The sequence below is a fragment of the Pecten maximus genome, chromosome 6, assembly GCF_902652985.1.
Source record: "Pecten maximus chromosome 6, xPecMax1.1, whole genome shotgun sequence".
Lineage (NCBI taxonomy): Eukaryota > Metazoa > Mollusca > Bivalvia > Pectinida > Pectinidae > Pecten > Pecten maximus.
Genome location: NC_047020.1, coordinates 43,124,628 through 43,148,581, shown reverse-complemented (window position 1 = coordinate 43,148,581; position 23,954 = coordinate 43,124,628). Strand labels below are relative to the sequence as shown.

The following is a 23,954-nucleotide window of genomic DNA, read 5'->3' as shown; positions in this document are numbered from 1 at the left end:
GACAATAAACATGGACTATTAAACGTAACGCAAACAGAATATATTGCACATTGGAGCATTTAATGTAACATATTGTTTGTCTATCCAATCACGGGAACGCCAATATTTCTTTGGGCAGAACATGTTTGGGTGACTTGCAGACGCCCCAAAGTGATACTAATTCGATAACCGATATTAACACATAAATATAGAAAAGATTGATTATATAATTTTTAGAAATTACAACCCCTGAAAAAGCACGGTTATCAATGAGCAAAGTGGAAGCCAAACCTAAATGTAGATATGTGAAAATTTAAACAGCGTACAGCTTCATCATTCTCCCTCATCTAAATAGCTACATCAATATTTGTAGTATCACTGAGTTAACTAAACGGAATAAAAAAAAAATTGAATTAATATCAAATATTTGTTTTAGCTCAATGAAATTCCGAAGACAAGAAGCATTGCTTCTAATACCCTCTCCCGTTCGCCGAATGTTTAAACACTGTTACTATACACATATTCAATAAAAGCCGTACCAGTACCAGTCTAAAGTTCCACAAGGGATATATTTATTTGTGTTGTCCCAGTCGTGGCGTACGTGCATGTATTTCTTGTTGATCGGCTCTTAATGATAGGGGCGTTTGTATTATGATAATGACCCATGGAAATATTCCCAAAGTACCAGTTCGGCTCGCCAGCATCATGAACTCTGAACATCCAGCCATTTCTCAACTACATATCGCAAAATCATAACAGCTTCATCAATGCGAATTTTCTTCATACTTCATTGATAATATATGACTAGATAGCAATTTAACAACAGCTGGAACCAATAACAATGGTATTGATTTTATTTGTACTTACACTATGAATATTCCATGGGGGCATTGGGACCAATTACTAGTTCGTAATTCCTAGTCGGTTGATTGAAATTAGCAGTATTGCTACATACTAATAATAGATTTATGAAATCCAAAAATAGTACACAGCCCAAGAATGTTGTTTGCAGCCTTTGACACATAAATGCTACACGAACTAGTAGATGTAATGCACATGCTACCAAGCCCAACGATCTCCCTGACACTGTCATATACAACACTTTGAAATCTTCAATGAAAAGTGAATAATTTTTGACATATTCCAGTATAACACTGATCTTAGCTGTGATAACTGTGATCTCGAACGTCATGTGTGTCAGAAATCAAACGACACTTACCTTAATCGCATTAGGTGTACCCTCTCACCGAACTCAGCGTCGTTCCGCGTGACTTATTGTATACACTGCCTCAGCCTCCCGTCACCATAGAACCACCGCACGCGGATCCTCTGATGAGTATCTGGCTGGTGCTACATCGTCCGCCATTGGTGCTTTTGTGGTGTGTCTCTATGGGCCTTTAACCGATACTGCATGACTGACCGCTTCTGTGTCAGTTTCGAGGCCACACAGGGATATCATTCACATCGTTTTCATCGGGCACATTAGCCTTTGAACTGTCGAGGTCTTACTTAATTCTGTTGTAAATCCCTAGTAAAGCAGTGTGCGTTAATGTGTTGGATTTTAACTCGGCTTCAAGTGTGCTAGATCAATGAAATAACAATACGTGCTAATAAGGTAGACTAACAATGCATAACAATTGTTTTATTGAAATGGACCTTATATTCATTTACATTGGCTGTAGATTCAAAATAAGGTCATGTTAATAATGATATCATTTTACAAGTATTCTCATCGTATAAATCATAACGTAGATTCATAATAAGATCTGAGGTAGATTGAATTGTTCTCATCGATAGTAAATTTAAGTACTGTTGAAATGTATCCGTGAGAGTACAGAAAATGTATCGACAGCTAAGGCTATGATATATTTTATAATAGTTTAGGGAGGATAGTATCAGAGAACGTGTCGATAGTGAATTGTAGTTAGATTGACCTATCTAGGGTAAAAATCGTTATGGGTAAATAGCATCATATCTAAATCTTCAGTACGCTGTGTATTATTTGGTATTTTGTACTTTGTAACTAAGCCTAGTGTTTGTACAAAATATTCCTACGAACAGATTAATTGATAAAAATTAATTAACAGATACAGTATACAATGCATGCCGAACAATACATATAAAACTATGTCATACAGATGCTACTAGGGGTCAAATTGTTTCGTCATCCAGCAGTGTTTTGAAGTTGGGATAATATTGGTCGCATCAAGTGTTGAAATAAAGAAGCTTTTGTGAATTTAACTAAAAATATAAGTAATTGTTTGATATTTAATACTTTTTAACAGTGTTTATATCATGTACTTTACAAAAACTTTTGAGGAGTCTGTGTGTCTGTCTGTGTGTCTGTGTGTCTGTCTGTATGTGTGTCTGTGTGTCTGTGTGTCTGTGTGTCTGTCTGTCTGTCTGTCTGTCTGTATGTATGTATGTATGTATGTATGTATACTGTTTATATATATGTATGTATGTATGTATGTATGTATGTATGTATGTATGTATGTATGTATGTATACTGTTTATATATAATTTATCATTTTTGAAACAATCAATGACACAAGTTCTTCTGAAGATAAATCATAGCGAAGAAAAGTCATTAATTTGTAACAAACATTAGGTATATTGCTGATGAAGATAAAGTGTGCTCGGATGAAAACATCATGTATGGGATATTGCTTACAGCTCCGAGACACTCTCAACAGTCAGACAGAATAAAAACTGTGATTTCACAAAGGTCATATATTGCTTTAAATGATTTAATAACTCTATATAACACAACACATAACGTCTAAAGTGCGTCATGGCCTATTGTAAATATTCCCATTCTATTATCTTAATCAGCAATATGTTGCCAAGGTTTCCTACCAAAAACGATTCAATTTACGCTGAGAAAATCAATACACTGATTCCAACTCTGATATATTATCACCAAGTCTTTGAGGTCTTTTGATTGTGTTCCCTTTGATTCGCTATCAGAAATATAACACGTCAACATAGACATGTGACAAATTAATCCGTATCGTTTTGGATCCGGTTTCTAATCAATGGTGACGCATTTTATCTGTTCTTTTTCTATTACAATGTTTACTGAATATATTATTCTTTTATTTGGTTTAATGTGATAACACATATTTTTTCTTCTTCTAAATTTGAGAACTCATATGTAAGTATGTTCATTATATTCCCAGTCTTTTATGGGGAGTAGTGATATCAATCATTCAAACGAACGAAACCAGTGTAGCATTGGCAAATATTAGCTTACACATCTAGGACATGATACGTGTCAAATATATTTAATACGTAGTTAATACAGTTTTAATACAAGAAGATATTCATAGATAATTAGAGCAAAACTTGATATACATAGCAAAAATCTCAAATATATCTCATGTATGTGGGGAAAAAGAAAAAAAAAGAAGAAAATTAAATAAACAATAGATAAACAAACAAATAAAAACAAACAAACAAAATATTATGTTCAGATAAAAAGAGGTGTGGTCACTAATTTCGACATGTTAACACTAAAGGAATCCGGTGCGTGTGAGAGCCTGAATTATATAGGTCTTATGACGTCATAGTTTTTTCGGCTACTACCTTTTAATATATTATAAACTCAATCTAGTTTGTTCCATACTCGAAATTGAAATATTGCACTGTCCTCGCTCAAAACCAATTATAGGAAGAATGCATAATATACCTCCGACAAAAATTGTTTGCACATATTCCGGAAATGAATTATAAATGAATAGTTCCGCAAGCTCACTATACATAGTCTACAAAACAACCTCACGCCATCTCGTTCACACGTTGCTATGGCAACAAGTTTCCGCCACATAACTATTATATAAATATTTTAAGTTGTTGATGATGTGATGTAAAAACGGATAATTGGTAGAGAAATCGACTAAAGCCTTGTTATACCCCAATATTTGTCAATATAACGTTTTATGCCTTCGTCTGTAAAGCATTGCTGTTTGAGCAGTAGAATACTTTTATGAAGTCCTATAATACCTAGATTTTACCTATATTTATAAGGCGGTTGTTGTCGATAAAGTAGAAGACGTAATCTTCCGGAGCGCCTGGGTCATATTCTCTTTTCACGCTTTAAGGAGTATTCATGCAAATATATATTTTGGTTTATATTTTTCCTCCTTTTACCGATCTGAATTATAGTTTGGTACAATAAACGTGTGTTATACTACTAAGAGTTATCCGTTGACATTGAACATTGTCAGAAGGGCAACATATGTACAATTACACATATCTAATACTGAAACCGACTATAAAACCTTATTATACTGCCACCATTTGTCAGTTTAAAAAAAATGTTACATTGTATATTGCCATAGATTATTAGTAAAACCATATCTCGTTATACTAGCACTTTTTGGTCTGTATAATATCGTTATACTGGCACTATTTGGTCGGTATAATCTCGTTATACTGACACTATTTGGTCTGTATAATATCGTTATACTGGCACTATTTGGTCGGTATAATCTCGTTATACTGGCACTATTTGGTTTGTATAATCTCGTTATACTGGCACTATTTGGTCTGTATAATCTCGTTATACTGTCACTATTTGGTCTGTATAATCTCGTTATACTGACACTATTTGGTCTGTATAATCTCGTTATACTGGCACTATTTGGTCTGTATAATCTCGTTATACTGACACTATTTGGTCTGTATAATCTCGTTATATTGGCACTATTTGGTCTGTATAATCTCGTTATACTAGCACTATTTGGTCTGTATCATCTCGTTATACTGACACTATTTGGTCTGTATAATCTCGTTATAATGGCACTACTTGGTTTGTATAATCTCGTTATATTGGCACTATTTGGTCTGTATAATCTCGTTATACTGGCACTATTTGGTCTGTATAATCTCGTTATATTGGCACTATTTGGTCTGTATAATCTCGTTATACTGGCACTATTTGGTCTGTATAATCTCGTTATACTGACACTATTTGGTCTGTATAATCTCGTTATACTGCCACTATTTGGTCTGTATAATCTCGTTATACTGCCACTATTTGGTCTGTATAATCTCGTTAAACTCTCACTATTTGATCTGTATAATCTCGTTATAATGAAACTATTTGGTCTGTATAATCTCGTTATATTGGCACTATTTGGTCTGTATAATCTCGTTATACTGGCACTATTTGGTCTGTATAATCTCGTTATAATGACACTATTTGGTCTGTATAATATCGTTATACTGGCACTATTTGGTCTGTATAATCTCGTTATACTGACACTATTTGGTCTGTATAATATCGTTATACTGGCACTATTCGGTCTGTATAATCTCGTTATACTGACACTATTTGGTCTGTATAATATCGTTAAACTGACACTATTTGGTCTGTATAATCTCGTTATACTCGCACTATTTGGTCTGTATAATATCGTTATACTGACACTATTTGGTCTGTTTAATCTCGTTATACTGGCACTATTTGGTCTGTATAATATCGCTATACTGACACTATTAAGTCTGTATAATCTCGTTATACTGGCACTATTTGGTCTGTATAATATCGTTATACTGACACTATTTGGTCTGTATAATCTCGTTATATTGGCACTATTTGGTCTGTATAATCTCGTTATACTGGCACTATTTGGTCTGTATAATCTCGTTATACTGGCACTATTTGGTCTGTATAATCTCGTTATACTGACACCATTTGGTCGGTATAATCTCGTTATACTGGCACTATTTGGTCGGTATAATCTCGTTATACTGACACTATTTGGTCTGTATAATATCGTTATACTGGCACTATTTGGTCTGTATAATCTCGTTATACTGACACTATTTGGTCTGTATAATCTCGTTATACTGGCACTATTTGGTCTGTATAATCTCGTTATACTGGCACTATTTGGTCTGTATAATCTCGTTATACTGGCACTATTTGGTCTGCATAATCTCGTTATACTGCCACTATTTGGTCTGTATAATCTCGTTATACTGCCACTATTTGGTCTGTATAATCTCTTTAAACTCTCACTATTTGATCTGTATAATCTCGTTATAATGAAACTATTTGGTCTGTATAATATCGTTATACTGGCACTATTTGGTCGGTATAATCTCGTTATACTGGCACTATTTAGTCTGTATAATCTCGTTATACTGGCACTATTTGGTCTGTATAATCTCGTTATACTCACACTATATGGTCTGTATAATCTCGTTATACTGGCACTATTTGGTCTGTATAATCTCGTTATACTCACACTATATGGTCTGTATAATCTTGTTATACTGACACTATTTGGTCTGTATAATCTCGTTATACTGGCACTATTTGGTCTGTATAATCTCGTTATACTGGCACTATTTGGTCTGTATAATCTCGTTATAATGACACTATTTGGTCTGTATAATATCGTTATACTGGCACTATTTGGTCTGTATAATCTCGTTATACTGCCACTATTTGGTCTGTATAATATCGTTATACTGGCACTATTTGGTCTGTATAATCTCGTTATACTGACACTATTTGGTCTGTATAATATCGTTATACTGGCACTATTTGGTCTGTATAATTTCGTTATACTGGCACTATTTGGTCTGTATAATATCGGTATACTGACACTATTTGGTCTGTATAATCTCGTTATACTGACACTATTTGGTCTGTATAATCTCGTTATACTGGCACTATTTGGTCTGTATAATATCGTTATACTGGCACTATTTGGTATGTATAATCTCGTTATACTGACACTATTTGGTCTGTATAATCTCGTTATATTGGCACTATTTGGTCTGTATAATCCGTTATACTGGCACTATTTGGTCTGTATAATCTCGTTATACTGACACTATTTGGTCTGTATAATCTCGTTATACTGACACTATTTGGTCTGTATAATATCGCTATACTGGCACTATTTGGTCTGTATAATCTCGTTACACTGGCACTATTTGGTTTGTATAACCTCGTTATACTGACACTATTTGGTTTGTATAATATCGTTATACTGGCACTATTTGGTCTGTATAATCTCGTTATACTGACACTATTTGGTCTATATAATATCGTTATACTAGCACTATTTGGTCTGTATAATCTCGTTATACTAGCACTATTTGGTCTGTATAATATCGTTATACTGGCACTATTTGGTCTGTATAATATCGTTATACTGGCACTATCTGGTCTGTTTAATCTCGTTATACTGGCACTATTTGGTCTGTATAATCTCGTTATACTAGCACTATTTGGTCTGTATAACCTCGTTATACTGACACTATCTGGTCTGTATAATCTCGTTATACTGGCACTATTGATGTTTTATGCTTTAACTGAATTGTTGTCATTTGTACTCGTTTGATACTGCCACCAATATGCAGTAAATACCTGTTATACTGCCATCATTTAACAACAAACAACAAACTATTCAATGTTGTAACCATTTCGCCAGTCCAATGGCGATGCTATAAAGAAAATTGATGATATATAGAATTATACAGAAATGTTAAGAAGAGCGAAAGAGAATACTATGCTACTAAAAAGGGAGAACTCAAACAGAATCAATCTCAAACTGAAACAACAGCACAGATTCAAATCAAATGAACCAAATCTTGATCAGGATGCTTCTAATTAAATTCTGACATCGTCTACTATTGATTCTGATAATTCGCCGGCTGACAGAATGGTGATTATAGAGATACCTGTCAACTTCTCTACCTGTGCAGATAGGATAGATGTTTTGTTTCAATTGAAGGTGTAATTGATGTTGCGTGCAGATAAAAAAAAGTTATCTGTCCCTTAAAACACGCAATCTTGTGGGAACCATTACGAGGACTACATATATATGTTCATGTCATTATCCCAAGTCAATACACATATTGAAAAGTATGTGTGTGTGTGTTTCAAAGTGAAATGCTTACGAAATATCAAATTTGATATCTAGAATAATATAGGAAAACATGAACAAATAAGTATATAAAAATTGGTATAGAATAAAAACTGATAAAGTACGTATTCTCAATTATTTATAAAAATTAATTTTTTTTTTTTTTTTTTTAAATACACACGTCGTTTATTTCAAGGATATTTGCATATTATCAATATTTTCTTGATAATAATTCTTTATATTTGAAGTTTATATATGCAAACATATCTGTAAATCATCTTAACATTCGAATGGTTTCCCTTTTATGATAGTGTCAAATTATTCGTGGCGAGAAGACCACAATAAAACATATTGACAAGACGTATTCATAATCCTATGAACGCAATTAATTATTGTCGTGAAACTATGTATTTTTGTAGAACGAATATGTGTTTATAAGATTTTATAGACGATTATAGGAAGAAAATTTACAGAATTGTATTTAGTCAATGATTAAATAACATAACATTATATAATTTGTTACTTAAAAGGATGGCAAGGATGAAGTATTTAGTGTTATCCTGTATCCGGTATCCTAAAACACAATTTGGAAATTTTCTCAATCTAGATATGTTGTCGCTAACCTTTATATCCGGATTTAGTTTCATGCAGGGATTCCAATTTTGTTTTCACAGAGTCCATGTTTTCATTAACATGACATATCCGCATTTCCTCTTCGGTTTCACTTGTAAACATGCACGTAACGTTGTGCTATTGGTAGGACAAATCAACCAATTGTCAACTAGTATATTACTGTACATTCGAATGGAGTGTAACAGTTTTTATTATTTAAATTAACAATGCATGTAAACAATCCATCATTATCTTCCTAATTAATCATTATCTGTGTGATTTTGTTTGAAGTTTGATGAAAAATGAGTTTTAAACTATTTTCTGCAAATTCTCATATAAATACTTTCTCAAAACATACACGTGTCATTGATGAAGCGAGAAATTAGATTTTAAATATTTGAGACAATTGTTCCGGAAAGGATCTATCCGACATTATATAAGGATGAATCATGTTAGAGATGATAAATAGGTGATCATTATATTAGCAGTGCGACAAAGAAAGTATTTAAAATATTAAAGTATATCTGGAAAGAAAAGCATTAATAAAAATATAATCTATATCAATTTATTGAAATTCAACTAAAACCAATCAAAATTTTTTTTTTCTGATTTGTTGGGTTTATTCAAATTTTAAGTTTTTTTTTTTCTGTTTGCTTGTTTGTTTTGTTTGTTTTTGTTTTTGTTTTTAAATTAGTTAGTAAGGAACCTAATTATTCGATCGTAGTCATTATTAGGTTGTGTCTGGTATCGACCATTTGAGTACTCCTTGTTCCGTTACATTTTTTTTTTATTTGAGTTTAAAATGGTAATCCATTGTAATATACAGCATTACCCAGTCCCACCCAAAATCTAGTTTTAGACTGTTTAAACATGTTGTACTACTGAAGTCGACGTTAACCTTGGTCTAATATTCCTTATTTCTATACTAATCAATGTATTGCTTCATAAACCGTCGAAAACCATTATTAAATTTTGCTCAGGGGAATCTTTCCATATGCTGATGAATTGCCTTATGAGCCGGCGTCCCAGATAAAGTGGCTAAATTCCGGAACGCATTGGCTCCAGACAGGGCCTGGTTTTAGCATTATCTAATCGAATTTTCTGCGCAATCGCTCTGAACGTTGAAACATTACAAAAAGAGGGAAGCTATTTTCTATATTTTTTTTTTTAGATTTTCATTCGATATTCAACATACGCCTGAATTAGATATCTACATTATTGATGAGTTATAGACTGTATATTTGGTATGAGACAGACAAATCAGAAACTTTCTAGTCTGCGTAATTCTACGTATGAGGCTGCATATAAACAACGAGAACGTATCAATAATGCATTGTGCAATGCGTGATAGCGTGGCAGAAAATGTCACAGAGCCCTCGATCGCGCTGTCAACACATGGCTTGATCTGTAGGCGGTAGTCTACTGCAACTCCAACACAAAATATACAACACGGGCTTGATTAGATTAAGTTTAATTGTCTCCAATTGGATTTTTACAACAGAAAAATTGTTTCATTTGTTTCTCTGTTAAATAAGGATGATTGGGGGTTCCCAATATATACAATTTGTCTCCTTGTTTAAGTTGGTATCCAGATGAATTAGCTGCAGTGGTTCTTCCAAAATTACAAACAATGCTTAGGCGACCTTGACAGTGACAACGCAAGCTTAAACCAATTGACGGTATGACGTAACTCATTGTTTGGATGTTTACGTCACTGGTGTGGAAAGAGGAAATGGGTACTATGTCAAACAAACAAACCAACCACCAAACAAGTAAGCAAACAATCAAACAGACAAACAGGCAAGCACCCGAGCAAACAAACTAACAAACAAACAAACAAGTAAGCAAGCAAGCAAGCAATCACACAATCAAACAAACAATCAAACAAAAGAGCAAACAAGAAAGCAAGCAAACAAACGAACAATGATATGTTCCAACAAAAAACAGTGGCAAATCAGTGTCTCGATATCAATCAGTAGAGAATCAGTGTCACGATATAAATCAGTTGAAAATCAGTGTCTCGATATAAATCAGTAGAGAATCAGTGTCTCGATATAAATCAGAAGGGAATCAGTGTCTCGATATCAATCAGTAGAGAATCAGTGTCTCGATATCAATCAGTAGAGAATCAGTGTCTCGATATAAATCAGTAGAGAATCGGTGTCTCGATATCAATCAGGAGAGAATAAAAGTATCTCGATATAAATCAGTAGAAAATCAGTGTCTTGATATAAATCAGTAGGGAATCAGTGTCTCGATATAAATCAGTAGAGAATCAGTGTCTCGATATAAATCAGTAGAGAATCAGTGTCTTGATATAAATCAGTAGATAATCAGTGTCACGATATAAATCAGTAGAGAATCAGTGTCTCGATATCAATCAGTAGAGAATCAGTGTCTCGATATAAATCAGTAGAGAATCGGTGTCTCGATATCAATCAGGAGAGAATAAAAGTATCTCGATATAAATCAGTAGAAAATCAGTGTCTTGATATAAATCAGTAGGGAATCAGTGTCTCGATATAAATCAGTAGAGAATCAGTGTCTCGATATAAATCAGTAGAGAATCAGTGTCTTGATATAAATCAGTAGATAATCAGTGTCACGATATCAATCAGTAGAGAATCAGTGTCTCGATATAAATCAGTAGAGAATCGGTGTCTCGATATCAATCAGGAGAGAATAAAAGTATCTCGATATAAATCAGTAGAAAATCAGTGTCCCGATATCAATCAGTAGAGAATCAGTGTCACGATATAAATCAGTTGAAAATCAGTGTCTCGATATAAATCAGTAGAGAATCAGTGTCTCGATATAAATCAGAAGGGAATCAGTGTCTCGATATCAATCAGTAGAGAATCAGTGTCTCGATATCAATCAGTAGAGAATCAGTGTCTCGATATAAATCAGTAGAGAATCGGTGTCTCGATATCAATCAGGAGAGAATAAAAGTATCTCGATATAAATCAGTAGAAAATCAGTGTCTTGATATAAATCAGTAGGGAATCAGTGTCTCGATATAAATCAGTAGAGAATCAGTGTCTCGATATAAATCAGTAGAGAATCAGTGTCTTGATATAAATCAGTAGATAATCAGTGTCACGATATAAATCAGTAGAGAATCAGTGTCTCGATATCAATCAGTAGAGAATCAGTGTCTCGATATAAATCAGTAGAGAATCGGTGTCTCGATATCAATCAGGAGAGAATAAAAGTATCTCGATATAAATCAGTAGAAAATCAGTGTCTTGATATAAATCAGTAGGGAATCAGTGTCTCGATATAAATCAGTAGAGAATCAGTGTCTCGATATAAATCAGTAGAGAATCAGTGTCTTGATATAAATCAGTAGATAATCAGTGTCACGATATCAATCAGTAGAGAATCAGTGTCTCGATATAAATCAGTAGAGAATCGGTGTCTCGATATCAATCAGGAGAGAATAAAAGTATCTCGATATAAATCAGTAGAAAATCAGTGTCCCGATATCAATCAGTAGAGAATCAGTGTCACGATATAAATCAGTTGAAAATCAGTGTCTCGATATAAATCAGTAGAGAATCAGTGTCTCGATATAAATCAGAAGGGAATCAGTGTCTCGATATCAATCAGTAGAGAATCAGTGTCTCGATATCAATCAGTAGAGAATCAGTGTCTCGATATAAATCAGTAGAGAATCGGTGTCTCGATATCAATCAGGAGAGAATAAAAGTATCTCGATATAAATCAGTAGAAAATCAGTGTCTTGATATAAATCAGTAGGGAATCAGTGTCTCGATATAAATCAGTAGAAAATCAGTGTCTCGATATAAATCAGTAGAGAATCAGTGTCTTGATATAAATCAGTAGATAATCAGTGTCACGATATAAATCAGTAGAGAATCAGTGTCTCGATATCAATCAGTAGAGAATCAGTGTCTCGATATAAATCAGTAGAGAATCGGTGTCTCGATATCAATCAGGAGAGAATAAAAGTATCTCGATATAAATCAGTAGAAAATCAGTGTCTTGATATAAATCAGTAGGGAATCAGTGTCTCGATATAAATCAGTAGAGAATCAGTGTCTCGATATAAATCAGTAGAGAATCAGTGTCTTGATATAAATCAGTAGATAATCAGTGTCACGATATCAATCAGTAGAGAATCAGTGTCTCGATATAAATCAGTAGAGAATCGGTGTCTCGATATCAATCAGGAGAGAATAAAAGTATCTCGATATAAATCAGTAGAAAATCAGTGTCCCGATATCAATCAGTAGATAATCAGTGTCTCGATATAAATCAGTAGAGAATCAAAGTGTATCGATATAAATCAGTAGAAAATCAGTGTCTCGATATCAATCAGTAGAGAATCAGTGTCTCGGTATAAATCAGTAGAGAATGAGTGTCTCGATATCAATCAGTAAAGAAACAGTGTCTCGATATAAATCAGTAGAGAATCAGTATCTCGATATAAATCAGTAGAAAATCAGTGTCTCGATATAAATCAGTAGAGAATCAGTGTCTCGATATAAATCAGTAGAGAATCAGTGTCTCGATATAAATCAGTAGAGAATCAGTGTCTTGATATAAATCAGTAGATAATCAGTGTCACGATATAAATCAGTAGAGAATCAAAGTGTATCGATATAAATCAGTAGAAAATCAGTGTCTCGATATCAATCAGTAGAGAATCAGTGTCTCGGTATAAATCAGTAGAGAATGAGTGTCTCGATATCAATCAGTAGAGAATCAGTATCTCGATATAAATCAGTAGAAAATCAGTGTCTCGATATAAATCAGTAGAGAATCAGTGTCTCGATATAAATCAGTAGAGAATCAGTGTCTCGATATAAATCAGTTGAGAATCAGTGTCTCGATATAAATCAGTAGAGAATCAGTGTCTCGATATAAATCAGTTGAGAATCAGTGTCTCGATATCAATCAGTAGAGAATCAGTGTCTCGATATAAATCAGTTGAGAATCAGTGTCTCGATATAAATCAGTTGAGAATCAGTGTATCGATGTAAATCAGTAGAGAATCAGTGTCTAGATATAAATCAGTAGAGAATCAGTTTCTCGATATAAATCAGTAGATAATCAGTATCTCGATATAAATCAGTAGAGAATCAGTGTCTCGGTATAAATCAGTAGATAATCAGTATCTCGATATAAATCAGTAGAGAATCAGTGTCTCGATATAAATCAGTAGATAATCAGTGTCTTGATATAAATCAGTAGAGAATCAGTGTCTCGATATAAATCAGAAGAGAATCAGTGTCTCGATATAAATCAGTAGAGAATCAGTGTCTTGATATAAATCAGTAGAGAATCAGTGTCTTGATATAAATCAGTAGAGAATCAGTGTCTCGATATAAATCAGTAGAGAATCAGTGTCTCGATATAAATCATAGAGAATCAGTGTCTCGATATAAATCAGTAGAGAATCAGTGTCTCGATATAAATCAGTAGAGAATCAGTTTCTCGATATAAATCAGTAGATAATCAGTATCTCGATATAAATCAGTAGAGAATCAGTGTCTCGATATAAATCAGTAGAGAATCAGTGTCTCGATATAAATCAGTAGAGAATCAGTGTCTCGATATAAATCAGTAGAGAATCAGTGTCTCGATATAAATCAGTAGAGAATCAGTGTCTCGATAAAAAAACAGTAGAGAATCAGTGTCTCGATATAAATCAGTAGAGAATCAGTGTCTCGATATAAACCAGTAGAGAATCAATGTCTCGATATAGATTAGTGAACAGCCAAGGAGTCCAGAATGTCTTAATAACAATCAGGAGAGAATCAAAGTGTCTCAATATAAATATCAATGAGTGAAAAGCGATGGTGTCTCAACACAAATAATGGAAACGGGAGGGTCAGAGAGTGAAAAGTACTTGTTAATTGAACATCAGTGAACACCGGTATTTTCAAAAGAATTTAAGAGATATATCATTCCTTCATTTTCGAATAAGATTACGTAGGATGCTATCATGCTGACAATATAGTACATGGCAGTTCACCTTGACTGATAAAACTCGTCTATTATTGATTATGAAATAAACACATATGATCTCGCATAAAGGCCAGTGACGTGCTAACTCATACTTATTATATTTATCGATGATACTTTCCCCGTTCTCTGGATGAATATAATCTGAATTACGCTTTGCGCTATATCTATATAAACATCAAACAAAGGGTTGTTGTTTCTTTCTCATTGGAAGGTAGGTCTGGCCAAAGCCAAATCGAACAAGGTATTGTTAGCTTAACGATTTATCTGTGAAAGTTACATAAATGTTCATTTAGTACACTGGTCAAATTTCAGGTTGAACTGACCTCTCCCCGTTAGAACATCTATGAAGAGTTGGACAGAAGGATAAGACGTAAGTCGAACCCCATGACTCTGTTGACTTTGGCGCTGGAAGAAGAATGGAACCGAATACCAATGAGGAGGTCAATACTGTGATCAATTTAATGCTCAAAAGAGTCCTTGTAACAACTGCAGTTTATGGGGGGTATACATGACATTGATGGACCCAGGATGCTATTCATTTTGAGAGAGAAATTTTAGAATCAACGTTTTTGACGATGGTACCTAATAAACATTCATGGAGAACATTTTCCTAGGAAACATACTGGTTCCTCATGTTTAAAATACATCATTTTTACGTTTTATAGCATTTTTTATTTCCCGTAGTAAACTGTGCAATTTTTAACTGCCTTACATGCCATATCTACTTCAATGCTTTTTGTACAATTCCCCTGATTTCCCTTTTATGTGATTTACGATCTATCATTCGTGGATTTTTAGAGATAAAAATCATATTTTCTTAGAAATGATAGATAATGCGTATTTTGATATTTCAAGCAATGTAAAAAGTTTAATACATTATGTTGTGGTTGTCAATTAATCATCGTATGTTAAATATTTCAACTTTGTTGCGGTATTTGTAAAACTTTAAATTAAACAGGGGACTTTAAAATAGTTTACATAATGATTTGTCATTGTTGCTCTTATATGTAAATGGTTGAAAATAATATTAAGGTCCGCCTAATTGATCACTAGTCATTGTTATGTTACAACAGAAATGTGTATTGTTTAATTCTAGCACATCCTTTGTTATTTTGTCATTAACTTATTGCAAAATGTTAATTAGTTAAACAATGGATTTCACGTATTTTGAGAAGCAAATTGATGACTTTAATCGTTTAGAAGTATTTTCGTGCTCAAATGTCTAGATCATCTAAAAATTAGAAATAAAAGAAAAGAGCATTCATGCGGTGTGGATTTTATTACAGTAAGGCTTTTCTTATCTGAAATATGCGTTAAAATATATTTTTTTATCAAAAGAGGATATAGGTACACATGAATATGCATGTTCTATTGTTACTTTATCAGATATTACAATATGCCAGCATTTTGAGATGTTAAATCGTTCCACTAATCGGAACACCACAGAAATTTAATTAATCAATAATAGAAGAAAAGTTTTCTTTAAATAGATAAATAACTTTATAGTCATACCCAATACAAACATGCTTTATATTTCAAAAGATAATGTAATAATTCATTTTTTTTAAATCTTCACCTTACCGCATGAATTTTTGAGTAGTTACAGTCGAAATAGTACTGATATTTAGATGTCTATAGGTAGAGCGAATGGGGAGTGTGTATATTTGTTTCGGTTGAATACCTCCATCGAAATGACAATAAGAATACAAAGCACAAATTCGTTTGTCATAAAATAACATTTATTGTTTAAAGAGAGATTTACAAATCGAGATAAACATTGATAATACAATATAAACAGACACAAGTCCTTAGTTCACTGTAGCACTCTTCAGATTACCAGTACGGAGCCCTGGAAGAGATTGATGGCCCCAGTATGAACTCATCACGTGACCAATATTGAGAGGATTAAGACATATTGCGATGATGATGTGTCATTATCGGTCACAGTCCATCATCACAACAGGCCACTCCTCTCAAATGTCCCCATTCCTCATACATGACGTAAGAACAAGTTACTAAATTAAGTCCTAGAACTTTCCTGGGAGAAAGCGCAATAAAATTCTGTCACCTATCAAAGGACTCTTCAGCTACAGGGGAAGGTCTACTGCCATGAAATGTAATGTAACTTTATTTATTTTACAACAATTGCGAAACACGTTATATTAATATTTATCACTCTTGTTGACTCGGATGAAAGCGCGCGAGGGGTCTTACTGTGGGAGGAAACCGGAGAATCCAGGGAAAACCCACGTGGTCGGGCAGATGACCCCATTCATTTCCAAGTGCGATTGGGGAATCGCACCGGCCTCATATGAGAAAGGAAAGTGTGTAACCATTTACATACCATCGGTGGATGTCTATGTTTTGTTTTTGTTTTTTTTTTTGTTTTTTTTGTTATAAGCAGTGTATACGCAGTGTATACGCAGTTAGTGGTAAAGCATCTTAAAGAGAGAATAAATAGAGGGTATATGACAATGTCTTCAGTAATAACAGATACATTTCACACGTGGGGCTATTATTTTGATATTTTTCACGGGTGAGCGGCATGAGTGAAAAATATTTGAATGTTAGCATCACGAGTGAAATATATTTAGTATTACTGAAGACACTGTTAGATATTCTGTTGATTACATTTTTATAGCATAATATATCGGGTCATCTTTTAAATTTCCCCTTTGTCGTTTGTAAGCAGTGTTTTGGTTAGTCAAATAAAAAAGGAAAAAAAAAATTATATAGTGAAAAATATCACTTTTATAGAATGAATAATTTTCGATATTTCAGTGGTAAAAATGTAATGAATATAGAAACATTATTTTTCAAATTTACTTTATTTGATGACTATTGACACGAAAACATTTCATACACATATCAATTTATTCTAACTGTCATACTTATGTTCTTACATCTTCATCACAGAACGGTATCTAGAATAACGGAAAATCTGTATGTTACAGTTGACAATCGGTTTGGTATTCGGTACATTCGTATAAAAAAAACCTGCCTTCTTATACCTGTTTTTCATTCACTCAACTAGACTCTATACATGTACAAATAGGATATATGCAAAGAAATGTAATTTGAACTAATTGTCAGAAAAATGAAATCACGCCTTGCCTGTTCATATTCTTGCAAGTTGGAGATTAAACAAAAATTACGAGGGATGATTGATATGTTGTGAGCTAAAATTTAAATCCTTCAATATGAGGCTCATAACAACAATCAGCCCTCGTATTACTTGAAAAATGCGATGGGAAAGTTTTGATTTGATTTTGATTTTGAATCGTCAGAGTAAATTAATTTCTGTGAAGACATTTCAATTCCACGGAAATTGTTGTCACTCAAGGACCATTTTATAGTGTCATCTCACGGAAATGTCACAATTAACGTTAAGAGGTTTGCGGGATGTTTTTTATTTGTATTGTCAAAAACCTGGAATGTTAAAAGAAGAAATGTTAACGATCAACGCTGGTTATCAAATCATGGACGTAGTTGCTGCAAATTTAAATCAGATGAATGCTTGAAATATGTACATATCAAAAGCCAAGCTAAACGGGAAAATGTCACATTTTCTTTTTTAAAGACAAAAAATATTTCGTATACTTACTGGTTAACAATGCTATATTCCCATATCGGAAGAACATATAGCTTATAATTGAGAAGATAGTTGCAAACTGCAAAGATTGGCGTAAACAAAAATAGATATATCGATATATGACACACCTAAAATATTTTAAACTATAAAACTATTCAAAGAAATCACGAAGAAAGCTTTAGTATTCGTGCAAATATTCTGAAAAGAAATGTGAAGATATCAATATACTCTTTAATTTGGTTTGGTTTATTTTGTTTAACGTCCTATTAACAGCCAGGGTCAATATACCCAATAGATATACATGTATTACATTGTATGATGCCAATAGATTTTTTACAAATTCAATACATATACTGTAGAGTTTTATATTTAAGTATTCATATGAATAAAAAATGTTATATCTGTATTTAGAAAAATTATTGAATAAAATTAATATATTTTTACTGTAAAAACGATAATATCATATATAAGATTCCATTACCAACATGTTGGTCGGGTGACACAGTAGTAACACTTTCTTATCAACTAAACAGCCGGGGTTCGATCCCCGATCGGACGTAAAAATATATGGGATCACCTGCCCGACAATGGAACTCTGGTTACTTTCCACAGTAAGACCCTAACGCGCTTCCATCCGGGCCAACAAGGGTCATTCATTTAAGTTGGTAGAACTTGTTTTGCAATTATTGTGAAATAAATAAAGTTTTTTTTAACAGCATGTAAATTGTAGATGAGATATATAGCAAAATTCAAGAGGTATACTAATAATTGTATGTGATATATCCAGAAATTAAACAGATATGACTTGTTTGTTAAGTACAGTATTTAAATATGATATTGGTACAATATACAACCCACTATGGAATTGGTAATCATCTAGGCTTGAGAGATGTAAACCAATGTCTCGACTGAGTTTTCAAATCGTGTTGTTGAAATTGCAATCTTGTGGATGAGACCCTAATTTGTGCCTGACTAAAATACAAGGTCCATGTAGCATTACGTGCCAATTACTCTTACGACCGACTACGATAATTGGCATTTCACAACGCAATAAATCGATTCGTTAAAAGTGTTTGCGACAAAATACAATTTGCAATTTTCCTAAAATCCCAAAAGTTAATTTTTTTCTCAACTTTACCTCAGCTTTCATTGTTTTATTTATGGAGGTCATTTTTCAAACTTTGAGCCAGACATTTATCTCCATTAATAACAAACCTTTACGAGCATCAGCATTTGTCGCAGTTTTTGTGTACCGTCTCGACAGCACAGCTATACCGCGTACAGATAATACTGATCACAGCGGCCTATCGTAAGGTTATGAATGATACATTAGCTAACCATAATATGTATAAATTATTATCTATTATTACGAGATCCGGCCGCAAACAAAAAAAAAGAAGAAAAGATAAATTGCCTCGCTGACACTGTGGTGTATAACCTTACTGCGGTTTTTATCAAGACTATCTACGCAGAAAAATGGACAGAGTTATATTACACCGCATATCTTCATGGCCTTCATACGAAGTGGTCATATCAATCATTTTGGGATGAAAAACAATTGTTTACCCATGCTAGTAAGTTGAAATCAAATTACTTAATTATGTATTACATATTTATCAGTTTACAAACAAATAATTTCCTTAAATTCTCCCAAATTAGGTAAATATATTGGCCCGTGATAATCAGGGTCATTGGGAGGAAAGCTGCCTGGTAGATACCTCATTCGAAAGTAAAATGAAGGCCGTTGAATTCTGTCATGAACATTATTACAATAGCACAGGGAGGTCAAACACTTCAGATATCTAAAGATACTATTTGGATTGATTCAGAGAAGACATTTATGAACAAAATAAATCAAAAAAAAAAAAAAAAAAAAATCATCAGAATAATAATTATAAAAAACAAACAAACAAAAAACAACAACAAAACAAACAAATATAGAAAAACTTGATAAAAACGAAATTATTATGATGTATGGTATTCATTAAATAAAGATGATGACAATAAAAGTAACAATATTTCTCAATCAATTTCAATATACAATAACAACATTCAAGTGTTTATTTGTTAACAAGTATTCCGTCTTGATTTGACATTTCTGTAGTAATACGACCACACGATAAACAGTTATTTAGGACACCCTGGCTGTGAAGAACAAACAAATCAATCTGCGTTGACCTTAATTGCGTTTTATTTCTGTTTAATTGCAGTGTGACGGCAGAGACCGTGACGACTTTAGCCCGAGGCGTCTACTTCACTAATGAGATTCCTAGAAAACACAGGTAATGACGGTATCGTTTGTATTCATGTCCTGTGACAAGGCAATCAGCTAACAAATGAGATTTGGTTTTTACCCAGATACATCATATATAAATTGAGCGACGCATTCACAAGAGCAATTCACAGTGAGTGCACACACCGTAAGGTGGGATATATATTCAGATGGTTGTACAAAAAGTGTCTTCGTTAGGCCAGAATGTGGGCGAGGAGGCACGTGGACTTAGCATGTACAGCTCCATTCTCGAGTCTGAAGAGTACCTAAGATGTGGTTTGTGTTGGGAGGTTCCTGCACAAACTGTAACTCTCAAATGTGCTCACACATTTTGTAAGTGGTGTCTCAAAAACGGGTCGAATGCCGGTCAAGATATAGACGGCGGTGTTTCCTGTCCGGTTTGTGGGGTCAATGACACTATGACACATGGTCAGACAGAAGACGGGTCCACATTGGTGGGCGAAAATGGGAATGACCGAAACTGTGACCTGTGCGAGGAGAATCGACTTGCCGAGGCCAGATGTTTGGAATGTCGAGAGTGGATGTGTAGTTTTTGCCATCAGTCACACAAGCGAAGCAAAGCCTCAAAGCACCATAACATCACAATGCTGGAAGATGTCCATACCGACGAAGGTGATTTTTCGGAAAGCAGGTGTGCCAGCCATAATGAAGATCTAGCCTACTTCTGTCGGCCTTGTAACATGGCCGTGTGTAAATTATGTCGTACAAGTGACCATCGAGGACACAGGACACGACCTGTTAAAGTAATTGTTGGGGACAAACGGAGACAGCTAGAGGAGAAAGTGGACTCGGTACGGAATGGTTACCTTCGTGTGTTGGAGAGAAAACTAGCAGAAATCCCAAAACAAATCGGTGCAATTAAAGAAAACGCCGAAAACGTGGTTGTGGATATAATACAACGGTCTGAATGTATCAAAGACCAAATTGACGTAATTAAGGCCGAAATGATAAAGGATGTTCATTCTAAGGAATCCCTCGGTCTGGCCAGACTTGAGAATTTCCGGACAGAGCTGGAGAAGGAGTTATTGGCTGTTAGTGAGAGTATAAAAAGGACACAGCAAATATTAAAACAAGGAACTGATGTTGAGATAGTATCTATAAGTAAAATATCTCATGAGTTACTTGACAGTCTGGAGTCAGGACGGTCACTGCCAAAACTACAGAAGTTGGATGTTGCGTTTGAGACAGGGGACCTTGCACTTGACATGCTGAGAAATGGATTCGGACACTGTTCGACCAGAAACTCTGGTTTCAGTTGGTCTCGTTCTGTCTCCATGTGCCAGGGTCATCCACAAGATGTACAAATCAATCTTTTGTCGGAATTCCATTGCCCTGTCGTAGCAGATGAAGATAATGACGATGATTTTGTGAATGAATCTGTCCAAGCTATGACGCCCTTGTCCGGAGAACAGATAGCTGTTTGTTATGGCTGCGAATCTGACCGCGTCGTGTTCATGGACGGAAAAGGACATGCCACCAGCAGTTTACGAGTTGGTGTAATGATTGATGATCTGGTACAACGTAATGACCACTCTGTCGTTATGACGTGCTTTCAGGATCGTTCAATTAGGGCAATTGAGGACAACGGTAATGTTCGAGAGCTCGTGTCGACCGAGCATTATCCGCGTGGTCTGGCAGTCGCGTCTGACGGAAGCCTTCTTGTGTGTTTAATGGACCAGTATTCTACGTCCGTCACCAAGACAAGTAAACGCATGGTAGCCAGGTTAAACAGTCAGGGTCAACAGGTGCAGGCGTATGAATACACGGACGGAAACAAGCGTCTCTTCACGAGGCCTTATCGTGTTGTGGAGAACATCAATGGCGACATCTGTGTTACAGACAAAACGTCAATGGGTTCAGGGCGAGTCGTGGTGCTAGATAGTCTTGGAAATCTCAGATTTATTTACGACGGGAGGTCTGCGTCAGCTGGGGAAAGACCATTCTCGCCATGTGGCATCGTGTGTGATAGCTACGGCAGACTGCTTATCGCTGATACCAATAATCACTGCGTACACATCGTGGACAAACATGGTCAGTTCGTCAGCTTCCTTTTGCGGAAAGAAGACGGTATAACATGCCCCACATCACTCGTTCTTAATGGCGAGGGGAAATTGTGGGTTGGAAACGAAAATGGACAAGTGAAGGTATACCAATACCTATAGTTCAAAGACAAGATGTTTTAAGACAAGAACTATTTTATTAGCACTCAGGCACACTATTGTATGTAAGCGACAAGGGGTCAAAATACAACAGCATAATACAATATAGGATCATCTGGTTATGTGATAAACCTTAATATCCACGAACATGATTGCATGTGTACTATGTATGTCAGATGAAACGTTTCGCTAGTCTTCATACTGAAAACATGGTATTTTTTGCGGTATTATTATTTTGGCGTTTAACATTCCTTCAATGTTTCAGATCAATAAAATATATTGCTTTTTATAACATAATTTGTGTGTTTGTCAAGTACTGTAAACTAAAATATTTTAGCGGTAATCTAACTTGAGTGTTTTTCGCTCTGGAAAAATTCCGCTCAATTATGATTGTGCTAATGGTAGTTAATCTACAATGGACTCTATGGCAATCACTGTTGTGAACTAATTTATCATTCGGCTAATCTGTTTTAATTTGGTTTTACGCTAAAATCTGAGTGTATCAAATTAAGTTCATTTATAGTAATCCTTTTGATAAACAGTTGAAATTAAAAAATCCTGAACATTTTATTACAAGAAAAAAAAGCGTTTACATAATATTAAGCAAATATTTCAGAATAAAAAGCTATCAATAAAATATGACCATATTTCTATCACACTACTAGCTGTCTCTGATTATTGAATTCCACTTCATAGCCACAATATTAAAAAAAACGTCAATATATTTGTATAATATCATGTAACTTCGATCGTAAATTGAATAATTTATTACATATTCGTGACGTAATTTGTGATATTGCTTTGTTGTAAATCAATGATAAGGATTGTTGCGAATTGAAAATATAAAAATATTTCCTGTTTATTGAATCTCTGTTCTAATATATACGATATGTGAGCAAACAACTGACAGATGTCACCCAGTGTTTCGTACTTAATGACACCTATACAGCTATTGTCTTCGCTGTTTATTGCCAAACGAAGCAATAACACAGATACAAATATCACTCATGTCCTTTCTTTCACTCTTGTTAATTTTATTTTATTTCAAAGACACGTGTCAAACAACCGTTATGTAAAATCCTTATATATACAGAAAACTTGTGGTGAAATGTCAATACACTTGTAAAAATGAGGCATTTTTGGCCTCACGTTTTTTGTATGAAGTTAACAATACGCACATATTTTTTTATTACTGTTGCCAGTGTCACAGCGGCTATCAACTTACCTGCGTACAAGAACATACATCACTCTCGACATGACGGCGTCATAGTGTGATGAAACACAACGAAGGCCACTACATGTACATAGCACAATCAATTATCCTAATTAAATTGTCTCAATGTCCTTGGTCCAGTTATTATAATCTGATAACGATGTGATAACGGCGCAATTCCACAGTGGAATATACTATTGTAAATATATTGTCTTTCTTA

General features: G+C 34.3%; 2 protein-coding genes across 3 annotated transcripts in view; one reads left to right on the top strand and one right to left on the bottom strand.

Moving 5' to 3' along the window:
- The window catches only part of LOC117329846 (phosphatidylinositol 3,4,5-trisphosphate 3-phosphatase TPTE2-like), a 37,040-nt gene extending 35,663 nt beyond the window's left edge, over positions 1–1,377 (bottom strand). For both annotated transcript variants that reach the window (XM_033888021.1, XM_033888022.1), the window contains exon 1: positions 1,199–1,377. The gene's annotated coding sequence lies outside the window, so the exon portion shown is untranslated. The remainder of the gene's footprint in view (positions 1–1,198) is intronic.
- A 19,083-nt stretch (positions 1,378–20,460) lies between these two features.
- Positions 20,461–23,381, top strand: LOC117329845 (tripartite motif-containing protein 2-like). Its single transcript, XM_033888020.1, has one exon. It carries the CDS (start codon positions 20,512–20,514, stop codon positions 22,522–22,524), a length of 2,013 nt encoding a protein of 670 aa, XP_033743911.1. The 5' UTR covers positions 20,461–20,511; the 3' UTR covers positions 22,525–23,381.
- Positions 23,382–23,954: the final 573 nt, after the last annotated feature.

What these genes read in the sequence shown, in the direction of transcription:
- LOC117329845 (XM_033888020.1), top strand. Translation starts at nt 20,512, where the DNA reads ATGGTTGTACAAAAAGTGTCTTCGTTAGGCCAGAATGTGGGCGAGGAG.